General features: G+C 38.6%; 2 protein-coding genes across 2 annotated transcripts in view; both read left to right on the plus strand.

The window, feature by feature from the left end:
* The first annotated feature begins 1,334 nt into the window (after positions 1-1,334).
* LOC118418551 (bolA-like protein 3) lies at positions 1,335-8,874 on the plus strand. The gene is made up of 4 exons (XM_035824546.1): positions 1,335-1,518; positions 2,178-2,295; positions 2,703-2,791; positions 8,152-8,874. The coding sequence occupies exons 1-4, from the start codon at positions 1,489-1,491 to the stop codon at positions 8,227-8,229; spliced, it is 315 nt and encodes a 104-aa protein (XP_035680439.1). The 5' UTR covers positions 1,335-1,488; the 3' UTR covers positions 8,230-8,874.
* Positions 8,875-10,793: 1,919 nt separating this feature from the next.
* The window catches only part of LOC118417599, a 4,794-nt gene continuing 2,600 nt past the window's right edge, over positions 10,794-12,987 (plus strand). The window contains exon 1 of the mRNA XM_035823196.1: positions 10,794-11,298. Coding sequence (XP_035679089.1) covers positions 11,102-11,298 — 197 coding nt within the window. The 5' untranslated portion in view covers positions 10,794-11,101. The remainder of the gene's footprint in view (positions 11,299-12,987) is intronic.

Raw genomic sequence — 12,987 nt, forward strand, 5'->3', positions numbered from 1 at the left:
GTTTAAACTTTTGATCAAACAACAAAAAAGGATGTAAGACATTTCTCCAAAGGACATTTCAGTCGCTAGGCAATCTGAACAATTCAGCACAAAATCCAGGTCAGTGCGACACCTAACTCTGAGGGTAATCTCAACCCTAACCTCACATAACCATAATCGTCTTCCTGGTGCCAAATTTTCCTTATCGGCTAGGGGCCAAATGGTCTAAGTGCCAAGATGTCCTCATACTCAGCAAATGTCCTGAATATCAAATATTACAAATTGCCTTGATTCTAAAGTACAATGCTAAACTATCTTCAACACAAAAGTACACACAGATCAAATTTTCAACAACCACTGTTGCCTTCTTCAGGATCAATACTGATGACAATCCCTTCAAAAGATAAACTCGCAAGAGTTACGGACACGTGATCTTATTAACACGTGATCTTGAGGATACGTGTTGTCAGCAATTGGTCAAACCAAGGAGGTTAACCTCCTTTGTCAAACATGCCAGGAAGTTAATAACGCCAACCGTCACAATCCTGAAGTAGGTGACAGTGGTCGTTGAAAATTTGATCCGTGTGTACTTTTGTTGTGTTGGAAGAAAGTTAAGTATTGTACTATGATTACAACCAACACAGATGAGCTTCCATTGCCTTGATTCTTGTTTTGATGATAAAAAGCACGAGTTAAAACTGGATCCCCACATGAGCGTCTATGCTGAGCTGGTATTTCGTGATTCTCTTAACATCTAACGTTATATCCACATAATTTTATTACAAATATCATCATATACATCAACATTATTAAAATCTCATTGATTTTACAGAGCAAAAGCTAATCAGCCCCCCTCCCTCTAAGCTTCCTCACGACCATAACTTTTCATATCGACGTTACAAACTACAGATTAATCATAACATCCATCAGTACATACTGTCATACCTCTCGTTTACGAAATGCTCTTCTCCAATACCAAAGGTTTGTGCAGTTCTTCCAGACGACCAAACTGCCGAACTTTTAAACTTGTTGTTGTTGTTGTTGTTGTCCTTGTTTAACGTCTAATGTTTCGCTAGACGTGAACTCTTGGTGCTGAGTGTCTCTTGGTACAGTTAAACTCTTTAAACTCTTTTTTCACGTGCTGCCTTGCGAACAACAGTAGGCAGCCATCTTGGAATCTACCACTGAAGAGTAGGAGGCTTCCACTTGTCAACATGTAAGAACGTAAATATAAGTCATATTTGTCTTTTTGCAAACCCCCCAAAATACTATGATTATACTATATAATGCAATTACTTAGAGAAACCGATAAATATTACGAAAGAACGAAAGTTTATGATGTACGAATGATTACGTAACGCCCCCTATTTCCCGATGGTTTGACCTTAGTTAAGCAAGAAGCGACCTTGTCAGTACAAACTTGTCACTTGCTGATGCATCGAAACTCCGTACGTTTTACCCGATTGAAGAAGATACTGAAGGATCACAAACGTTATCACAGCAAGCATAATGTTACGAAGCCTCTCTAGACAACTTTTGGTGAGTGCAAAATGTTAAACGTTAATCTTTTACCTGTAGACCAAAGATGTTCTTTTTGTCGACAATTTTGTTGACATGTTATTATCTATAAAGATTAATTATCAAATAATGATTAATAGAAGAATATTATATCATTTTGTTCACCAAGATGTGCAATAAAATGGGCGTTTGATTGATGTGCATTTTAGCAAAAACGATTTTAATGTTACATAATACATGTATATTATTTAACGTTATACAACATCATATTTAACCAAGGAGGTTTTAACCTCCTTGATTTAACGTTATATAACGTTATTACTCTAACCTTATATGAAAAGAAAAGGGGAAAATTTCAAAATTGCCATCAGGATTATGATTTTACAGCAAGTAAGTAGTGTAATGTATTGAAATTAAGTATTTCATTACAATAAGTGTACATTTGTAAGTATTGTTTTAGTGTATTATCTTTATAATGAAAGTTGCAGGGTTTTTGTAAATATAGAATACAACACAGGGTATTTTGTATTGTCCGAAGTATGGCCCGAGCAAATGAAATTCATGCAAACTCACAGTGATTTATCGTAACACTGAAATGTATCTCTGGATTGAATATTATTACCAAATTTAGAACTTGCTAAGTTTTTAATCAATTTCTTGATATTCATGATTGCTTACAGGTATCTGTAATGAGACAACGTTGGTACTGTACAGTGACGGATGGGGAAACACGGCTAGCTAACATCCTTAAGGTCAAGTTTCCTGGAGCAGTAGAAATCAAGGTCGACGACATATCAGGTACGACTTCAGCGGAAAGAAGATCAGTGACCATCCATTGGATCACTTCCCTATAGCAACTTTGACTGTACAATGGCTATACAATTGCCACCAATGATATGCTCATCCTTGGACCACAGACTGTATTCTGTTTGTGTTTTGGGCAATGAAAGCTGGCAGAATTTCTCAGAAAGGGTGATGAAAGTAAATCATTTGCTCTGGAAAGTTGATTGGTCTACATGTAGTGAAAAATAGCAAAGAATGGACCTTTCATAATTTGTTAGGCACAATGAACATGTTACATGTTTCATGTTGTAGCTTATTGACAAAATGACTCCTTGTTGATCGAGACACATGTTTGAATCAGACAATAACCTTTTAAGATTTATTTTTGATGATTGTGTTACTGTAACAGTTGTTGATTTCAGGGGGTTGTGGTGCCATGTATGAAGTCCACATTGTTGCAGACGAGTTCAAGGGAAAGAGAACAGTTATGCAGCATAGAATGGTGAATGAGGTGTGTTGTATTCCAGCTTATCATTATAATAACTAATGTGTTGCCAATTTTCACCATTAGTCCTTTAATAGGCCATGTTGGTATGATTATATGAATGACATCTGTCTGGGCATGCATCAAAGTTTTGCACACAAAAAAAAGTTTTCTACCACATTGTTAATCATACACAAAGCAGCTGCAAAATGAGGAAACATGGATTGCAAAAAATATTGGAAAACGTATACGGTACTAATATCATAGAATGCAAAATTCAATTCCACGATTAAAGAAGAATATGTAAAAAAAAACAGAAATGAGAAGTATATCATTCTGTATACCATACTCTGTGTGTTCAGTCATTTGTTCAACCCAAAATATATGTCGATGTAGGTTAGACATCCAGGTAAAAAGATACGCCAAAAAGTAGTTACTCAAGCAACTTCCAAAACCATATCCAGTTGCTTGAGTACTACTTTTTGGCGCAACGCTAATTATGACCACTTATATTTCCTCATGAAGTCAACAGTTTTGGGGGCAAAGTTTTAAAGCATCAGTTGGGTGTTTGCAGGCTAGAGGATGTCATCTGATATTTACCTTTGCCAGAATGGCTAAGGTTATGTTTTGGGCTTGTGAGTCTGTCTGTGTGTGTGTCTGTGTGTCTGTTAACAGCATAACTCAAGAAGTCTTGGATGGATCCCGATAATATTTGGTAGGTGGGTAGGGGTCGGGAAAACGAAGGTCAAGTTCGATAATGGGCCCCCTAGCGGCTTGCTAAGGTACTGCAGCAGAACCTCAATTTTTGATATCTCGTGTTCTGGACATGCTGTGATCATGATTTTTGAGTGGTAGATAGCCCTCGAGGCAGAGAGTAAGTGCTGTGAGTTTGGGCCCCCTAGCGGCTTTTTTGGAACTGCAGGCGCCGGTTTCCTTTCAAACTTTGGATGAGAATAACTCTACAACGTGTTGACGGATCGTCATGATTTTTGGTATGTAGATAGAATGAGTGATGACTTACATAATGGTATACTAATTATGCAAATCAGCAGCTAATTTGCATAATTAATGAGGAAAAATTATAAATCCACTACATTCCATGATAGGACTTTCAAACTTGTCACATATGTAGCTGGGAAGGAGAGAAATGTCGACAGATATCAATTATGCAAATGATGACCTCATTTGCATAATTAATGAGAAAATATGAACATGTTGACGGATCATCATGTTTTTTGTATGTAGGTAGCATAAGTGAAGACCTACATAATGAGATAACAATTATGTAAATCAACAGCTAATTTGCATAATTAATGAGCATATTTTATAAATTCACTACATTCCATGATAGGGCTTTAAAACTTGTCACATATGTAGCTGAGAAAGACAGAAATGTCAATACATATTTATCATGCAAATGATGGTCTCATTTGCATAATTAATGAGAAAATATTAACGTGTTGACGGATCGTCATGATTTTCGGCATGTAGATAGCCTAAATGAAGACTTCTATAATGTGATACTTATTATGCAAGTTGACAGCTAATTTGCATAATTGATTAGGAAAAGTTCATAAATCCACTGCATTCCATTATAGTACTTTCATCAAAGTTGTCACATATGTAACTGAGAAAGAGGGAAGAGAGTAAGAGGTGTATTTAAAGACTTTGAAAGAGAATAAGTCAAGAATGGATCAAAGGACTTTCAAACTTGTCACATATGTAGCTGGGAAGGAGAGAAATGTCGACAGATATCAATTATGCAAATGCTGACCTCATTTGCATAATTAATGAGAAAATATGAACATGTTGACGGATCATCATGTTTTTTTGTATGTAGGTAGCGTAAGTGAAGACCTACATAATGAGATAACAATTATGCAAATCAACAGCTAATTTGCATAATTAATGAGGATATTTTATAAATTCACTACATTCCATGATAGGGCTTTAAAACTTGTCACATATGTAGCTGAGAAAGAGAGAAATGTCAATACATATTTATCATGCAAATGATGGTCTCATTTGCATAATTAATGAGAAAATATTAACGTGTTGACGGATCGTTATGATTTTCGGCATGTAGATATCCTAAATGAAGACTTATATAATGTGATACTTATTATGCAAGTTAACAGCTAATTTGCATAATTGATTAGGAAAAGTTCATAAATCCACTGCATTCCATTATAGTACTTTCATCAAAGTTGTCACATATGTAACTGAGAAAGAGGGAAGAGAGTAAGAGGTGTATTTAAAGACTTTGAAAGAGAATAAGTCAAGAATGGATCAAAGGATCATCATGATTTTTGGTATGCTGATAGCTTAAGTAATGCTTGATACAATTTGATATCAATTAATTGTAAATTGGGATCTAATTTGCATAATAAATGCCGAAATTTTATAAACCAACTCCAAGCATTTAATTATAAATAAAATGAAATGAGTAACGCATTTGTCTACAGACATCATTCTACATAATAAACCTGGTTTATTTGGCAAAGGTATGTTTATAGTATATAGTCAAATAAACATGGCCTTGTTGCATTTCCTCTCCCAAACAGTAGATTCTTTGTTGTAGAAAAGTAGATGATTTACTGACCTTCTATAAAACTGCAGGTGTGCTGCATTGAATACGTGCCAGGTGATTGCAAGGAGGCTACTTCAGACTTCTACTTTACTTCAAGTCTAGCTCAGCCAGGGCTCTAGCCAGCGTCCGTTTTCCGTCAATTGGCGGAAATTTGCTGCGTGTGACGGAAAAATTTTAAAACCAATCCGTCAAGGTTCTGATAAAAGCTCCTTGGTGGAAGCTACAGTCGGCTTGGGGACACCGTCCACGGCTGTAATAGCCACACACTGTTTATTTTGCAATTGTTATGATTGTTGACAATGTGTGTCGGTGCCCTTTCGCATACGATAATCTCATTAAAACCAGTTTTTCAAGGTCTCAGTCTCTCTAACTCCTGGAATAGTGTTTTCGCGACAATGGGAATTGGCTGACGGAAGAAAATTTCGAGCTGGCTAGAGCCCTGAGCTCACCTGATAAATCTTTTCTGTTGTCAAAGCATTGTCAAGTGTATGATAGTATGAGTAATGATTACTGTAGAGAAACAAATCCAAAAAGTGTATTTCTGATACAGGTATTACATGTACCAATTTCATTTTACAAATCTAAACCCAAACGAGACTGAATATCTTCTTGTAATTCTCGTGCCCATAGTGCTTCTGTAGGAGGGGTAAAAATGCACTGTTTTGAAGAAATTGTTGTATCATTTAAAGCAAGATGTTATGGTTATCATTTTGTCATGTACATGCTCTGAGAAGCTACAGACAGCCCACCTGGTAACTGTAATTAGTCTGGTATCGTTGTGTGATAACTGTTGACAAGGTGTTATCCTTTGTATTGTTCTTTGATGAACTGAAGATGAAAAGAACAACAAAGCCAATAGCAGGTACATGTTATAATTAGTGTCATGCATAGCTGTAGACAGTGTCTGGATCTGTGTCTGGGTTTTTGGAATAAAGAAAGCCGGGAATTGGGAGTTGGGACAGTTGGACAGAGACTTGAGTGACAGAGAGAGCAGAGAGAGGGTCCCGACTGACAGCTCCCGTGCGTGTCTAACGGCATGACTGTGTCCTGTGTGTGCTTTCTTAGTCCTGTAGTTTAAACGTTCCTCGTGCAGCATTCAAAGAACCTGGGGGCCACAACATCGGCCCCACTTACATTTCTTTTGGGCAAAACAGAAAATTTTTGTTGTACTTAAAAATTTATCCTCATGGCAATAAAAGTGCTCTTTGTCAAGCCGTGGATGACTGACAGGTACTCCTGTTGAAGAGTCTGAATGTTGGTGTATGGACTTGACAACGTTGGCTTGTTACATTTCCACCTGGCCTAGACTTTGAACTTTGCCTTTAGCATGGTTTCCAAACCTATTGTATCTGCCAAGTCTTTTAGTCCAGTCACGCAAATACTGTGAGCAGCTCAAAATTCTGGGGGCCAGGCTACTTTACCTGGACTTCACCATTGTAATTCCTTGATCATGTGTCTGCGTTTCAAATATCAGATGTGTTTTTTGCTTGAAGGTGGGCTACAAGTTGCCTACAACACATGTAAAACAATAGCTTTTCTGTGAAAGAATTCTTTCAACCCTTCCATGTTAACGCTCCCTACCTCATGGAAATGAATTTCCCCTAAATACTAGGGTATAAAACATATGTTGTAAAAACAAATCTGGATTCTTTGAAAACCTGGGGAATAGACCAAAATTTCTAGGAAGCTTTTAAGGATTCTCCATTGTTTACATAATGATTTGTTGGTCATGAGGCATGCTTTTTCCTGGAATTTTTCTCTTGTTACTGGAAGTAGTTCAATGATGTTGTTTACCTGTGCCTCTTTGTACCTGGCCTTCAGTGATGGGGGGGGGGGGGTGTAGTCAAAATGTTTTTCTGTGTAGCTACTTTTAGACTTAAAGTATCATATACGATTGTACTGTCACTGTTGTATTTTTAATCAATACCCTGAAACAGAAGATATAACTTAAATTTCAAATTTGGTTCCATCAATATGTAGGACTGAAACTAAGGCAGATACAAATTCTCTGCTTGATTTATTTTGTGACTACATTATAACCTCCTTGGATGTACTCTCCAGTTATTTTGTTTTTCATTTCGAAATTGTAGACTTTTTTTTTCCAGGATGGTTTCTTAATAATTAGGAGTCCAATATTTCAAACAGCACAATTGCTGATGCAACAGGAAATAATCAAATAACCACCAGGAAAGAAAGTTTCTGAAGGTCAAGTTCCAATGTGATGGGGGGGGGGGGGGATACCTGGAAAAAAGACTCATTGAAGGCAAGGTCCTGGGAAAAGGAAACAAATTACATGATGTCAAATTACATGATGTCATTGATAAGGATTCAATCAATACATGTGATTGACATATTGACGTAGGGACACTTGCAACAGCTAGGATTCATTTCAAGTTTCAAGATCTTTTAGTTGGCATAGACTGTCCCATTTAAGAAGGTGTAGGGGGAGTGAGTAAAATTTTTACATTTTTTTTTCTGCAACAATTTTTTTCCTGTCATCTCAGCAAAACACAAGCTATCAAAATTTCTGGATTTGTAATGAAAGTTTACTTTTTTGAGCTTTTATCAGGTTATGTTGCAGTCTTTATTACTAGTATTCAAAGGCCATGTGCGTCACAGCACTTTCTGGTTTCCTCCCATACGTCCAAACTTCTCAGCTTTCCTGTCTGAACTGCTTGAAGAAGGAAACAGATGGTGTTACAAAATCCTTTGGTAGCAAAATTTTGCTGTCAGCTATGCCGAGTATTGGTCTCTTTCCCAAAGAAAGTGTGTCATGTCGTCTCCTTTTCTGTTACAGGCTCTGGCAGAGGAAGTAAAACAAATGCACGGCATCCGCATCAACACACAGCCCACACAAGAGAAGGCAGACAGCTGACCATGACCATGGTGGATTGAACTATTGCAGAAATTTGTACTGTGTCATTATAAATCCCATGCTTCAGTATAGATTTACACAAAATGCGTCCCTCGTTTGTGAATGTTACACCACACTGAATAGAATAAAGATTGAGAAACTCTTATTTTCTCTCTCCAAGTGGAGCAGAATCTGACATAGGAACCCAACTGAAATGGTTCGCACACAGCGAGGTATTGAGCAACAGTTGCTTCATGGAAGAAAGCATTAGGTCGCATTAATTCCAAGTTAGTTGTCACTGAAATGGTGTGAAGTTATGCCCTGTGTGACTTTGCATGTGGGTAAGTCACATGCTTGAGAGCAGAAGAACTGTGTGAGCTGTAGCCGTAATATGGTCTGTCGTTACAGGGAATGAACAATGTAAACATGTATTGTTCCTATTGTTCAAATGGCACAGAGACTGTCTTTCCTTGAATTTTGATTCTTTTTAACAAAAATGAAAAGGTACATGGAGGTGATGTTTATCAAGTTTAATGTTGACAAGACATTTCCTCTTGTAAATTTTGAACTTAAAAACATGTATGGAATGTATTTATTGAATTGTTTCTTAGTTACAAGGTTTTTCCTAAGATGTGCAGAAGTTCTCAATTAAAAAAATTCTGCTGCAGGCCTGGGTTCCACTGTCAATCAATTTTGGCTGTTGAGTATGAGAGGTATGAACCCCTAGGGACCAAAAAAGTTGTTGCTGGTTGGGTAAGACAGTTGCTTGGGGGAGGACCTTAACTACCTAAAATTGGACAGATTCAATGATTGTTTCATAACTTTCAATGTGGTTAGTGACTGCCAGTGGTTACCTGCCTCAGGTTTGACTGTACTATGGCTGTATTGTATCCCACTGAATACATAGGTCCTAGATATCAAGAGGACTTGAAAAGTCTAGAGAGTATTCTTAAGTTATGCCCATGGCTTTCCTATATATAAACCCAGCAGTTTGTTCTGACATCTGATACCTTAGAGGAAGTAAACCAAGGTCTTTTCCTCGTGCTGGCCTGTGAAACAAACAAGCTATTCACTGTTTGGCGTAAACAAACATAGTCGGCACCATTGTCGACTCCGGCACAAGTACGCCACTATAGAGTCAAACTGTCATCTGTTATTTCTCTCTAGTTGTTTTATGAATGATAAATTTGGGCTAATTCACCCGTCATCATTTCAGTTTCTTCATGTAACAAACGTGTCCTGATACCCATGTCTTTCCTAAGATGCAGTTAATGCAAAATGTCAGAAACATGTAATTAATCTATAGCAGGATCAAATTCATCAATGTGATAATAATTTTCATAGGCGTCACCCTTTACGGTTCTACACAGATCTTGTTTGTTCCTATCCCTTGATGTATGCATCCTTACTTCCTGAACTCTAATCCAAATGTCATCAGTAACGTCATGAACCTAAACATTTAAACGGTGCTCATGGAAACTTAGCCTTACCGTTTACACAATAACAAGAGATAGAGTATCTGTCTGTTTACACAAAACGGTTGAAGAGATATTTTAGCTCAGTTGGCCATGACCAAGTCACGAAACAATTTTAGGAAGAGGAACTCAGAAATCAGCAAACAGGATATAGTATCAAGGGGCCTTATGTCTAATCATTCAGTATTAAAGTTTCTGCTTATCTGTAATATTAAAAGCTATTGCTCTTTATTGTCACATTTTCCTGTTACGTTTGTACAGATGGTCTATTAAAAGAAGATTGTGATTTTAACGTTACTGAGAAAACTACATCATGACTGTTTCCCAAGGAGTTAATGTTTCCACCTTGTGTAACAGGCATGAGCCTCAGGCAAAAATGTACTGTTGACGGCAGGTAAAGGTCATCCGTGACATGGGTAGATCATTGTCATGTCTACAGATGTATTATAGGGCTAGCTATAACAGGGGAGGCATATCCAGTCAATTATACTCTAACGTGCATGAAAAGGCTTATTCCTCATGCTGCTTACTGGGTCTGATAATGCGCATTTAAGACGGAAGTTAGTTTCTAAAACAGGTGCAAGTTGTCTGAAGAAGAAAATAATGTCGACCCGTTGGACAGATAAAACAGACCGTGCAAATCTAAAACCTTTCAAGATGTCAATTTCAACCGGTCACATTTGTCTTTTATAAGCCTCCTGAATTTCTAAAGCACTTAAAACGGACGTTGAAAATATCGGAATTCAACCAAAGGGAACTTCATTACGGTGAACTCCGCAAAAGGGGAAAGTAAAAAGGAGAACCCAAAGTTGGAACAACACGCTTTGGTTTCGTACAGACGTGTTTTACGTGTTTGGTACGATCATATACAGGCGAAAGTCAGACGGCGGAACACTTCCTCATTGTGGTTTTGTTTAAAGGTTGTTTGAAGGTAAACAGTCATGATATTTATACCTGCCGCCAGCCGCGCGCCAGCATAGACCTTCAGTCTGAACCTACGTGACGACATCCGTGTATTAAATAGAGTACAAGAACAGACGAGAAATTTCAGCAGATCTTCCTGTCCTTTGACAGTTGTCTTTTACTTTTTGCTTAAAGTTAATCTTAAAGTTCAGCCCCAAGGAACAACCATCCATTCACTTCATACAACCGCGCCAACCGCCTCATTTGCATATAGGGACTTCCCCGTTCTGCCTTTGACAAGCGCTATTCGTTTCCTTGTGTTAGGTGACACATTAACTACCTGGAAAAACCCCTTACACTGCGAACACTTTCCATTAGTAAGTTCGCGCTACTGCCATAGCTCTTCACGTGCATTTCATGTGTTTTGGGAAAGATATGCATGCACGTGTTTCTCCAAGGGACCTCGGAAAGACATTTCGTCGGGAGTACACAGTGCGTCAGGCGGACGACGCGGCATGGCTTGGTCCGACACAGCGGCCAGCTACGTCCTGCTGGTGGCCTCGCTGACAGTGAACGTGTCTGCGGCCTGCTTCTTCCTACTTCCCCCTGGTGTAGCGGCAGTTCTTAGGCGGGTTTCTCGGCGGTTCCCGTCGTCTTGGCCGTGTCAGGTTCTGAACATGCATGAGGACCACCCGTGGACACTTGGAAAATAGTAAGTTTTGTCTTGTAACAATTCAAACTTTACTTGATGATACAAACTTTAACAAAGATAAAATAGTAACTCAATATCGTGCCACCTCGGGCAACTGAAGCGATGTTTATCTCATTCAATGTTTGTATTTATAACTTCATTTTCCTTACGCCTGAAGATGTCTTTCACATTCTAATTTCTAACAGGTAGTCGAAATTACAGTGCACTGGCGTAGATAATCTGTTATCATGTTGTTATAATCAAGTTGTCAATATCAAGTTGTAATAATAATTAAGCCTTTTCTGACTTCCTGAATGGAAAGCCCTTATACAAAGATACTGTTCACATCCAAGACCAATATGCACGTGATGCAAACTTTGAAATGACGTTACTTTCAAAAGAACCAGTGGTGAGGGAGTAAAAGTACCCACGGGGGCAGACCCATGATCATCAATAAGTGAAACGCGGAAGTAATTATATCTAAGCAGGGGGTAAAGTGCTATCACAATGAAACATCCATCCATCCATCAGTCTCATAGCTTTACTTAGCCGTAGGGTCACAGTAGGACGTTCTGCAAAAGGTTTCCATCCCTAGCGGTCCTCCGTCAGCTGGTCATCAGCCGGCCTGTTGTCCGTCCCAACGACTTGGTGGGGACGCCCCCGCGGGTTAACGCCCTCCAGAATACATACTACCAAATACATGAATATAAAATCTACATTATGCGCACTAGTGAGATCATGATTTTAGATTTAGATATTGACGGATATTGCGATATCTTGTAAGTGTAACTTCTGAAAAGTTAGCCGGCGTTCCCTAATTCATGAGCAGTATTGCTTACACCTGGGTTGACGTAATCAGGAAACGGGATAGTAGCGTGCCACGACCCAGAATGTGTGCGGCATTGTGTTGGTATACGTTCCTGGACTAGTACATACACTCCAGTAAATAATGACAAAACTTAGTATCATAAAAGGACTTGTTACCATCCTTGTTGCTATTCAAGTAGCAGAATATGTACATGTGTATTGTAAACAGAAATTCGGTTTGCGTGTGACACCATGATTCTGCGTAGTTTACTATTGAACTCACACGTAGGGCGGTGTTGTTTACCATTGTTAGGAAAGTCACACAAGATAAGAACTGAGCCACAGGCAAAGGTCTATGAACCGGTTTAAGGTCCGAACTTTGACATCCCGTTTCACTACCTGCATATTTGAGAATATTTGGACTGCTTGGCAACGTCGGTAAGGTGCAGAAGTCGACCCTGCTTTCATGAGAGAACTTTGGTGAAAGTCTACATTTCGTATCAAACAAAATACAATTGTTTTTGTGGTATTTGACATTACGACCCAGATTCTTATAACCAATACATGTAACGTTTACTGTCTTGACCCTGAAGGCTACAAAATGGAAAGAAGGGAGGATAGATAGATAGATAGACGAGAGTACGAAAGAAAGAAGGAAGAAATGAAAAGAGATCTAGAAGGGAGAAAGAAAAACGATCGAGAAGACCTTGACGAGAATAGACATCTGTACCGAGTTCCGATTCCCACTCTCACACAAAGGAACCTGGACCAACGCCAGCCTGAAGGAGGTAGTAGGTATGGGAGGTCTCATTTTACTTCCCCGTGCGTGCGGCGGCTGCCATGACAACCAGTGGGAAATACGTCACCTTTATAAGGGTCAAGTTCATTCGGCAAGCTGGGTGA

The sequence above is a fragment of the Branchiostoma floridae genome, chromosome 6 (genome assembly GCF_000003815.2).
Source record: "Branchiostoma floridae strain S238N-H82 chromosome 6, Bfl_VNyyK, whole genome shotgun sequence".
NCBI classification, from domain to species: Eukaryota; Metazoa; Chordata; class Leptocardii; order Amphioxiformes; family Branchiostomatidae; genus Branchiostoma; species Branchiostoma floridae.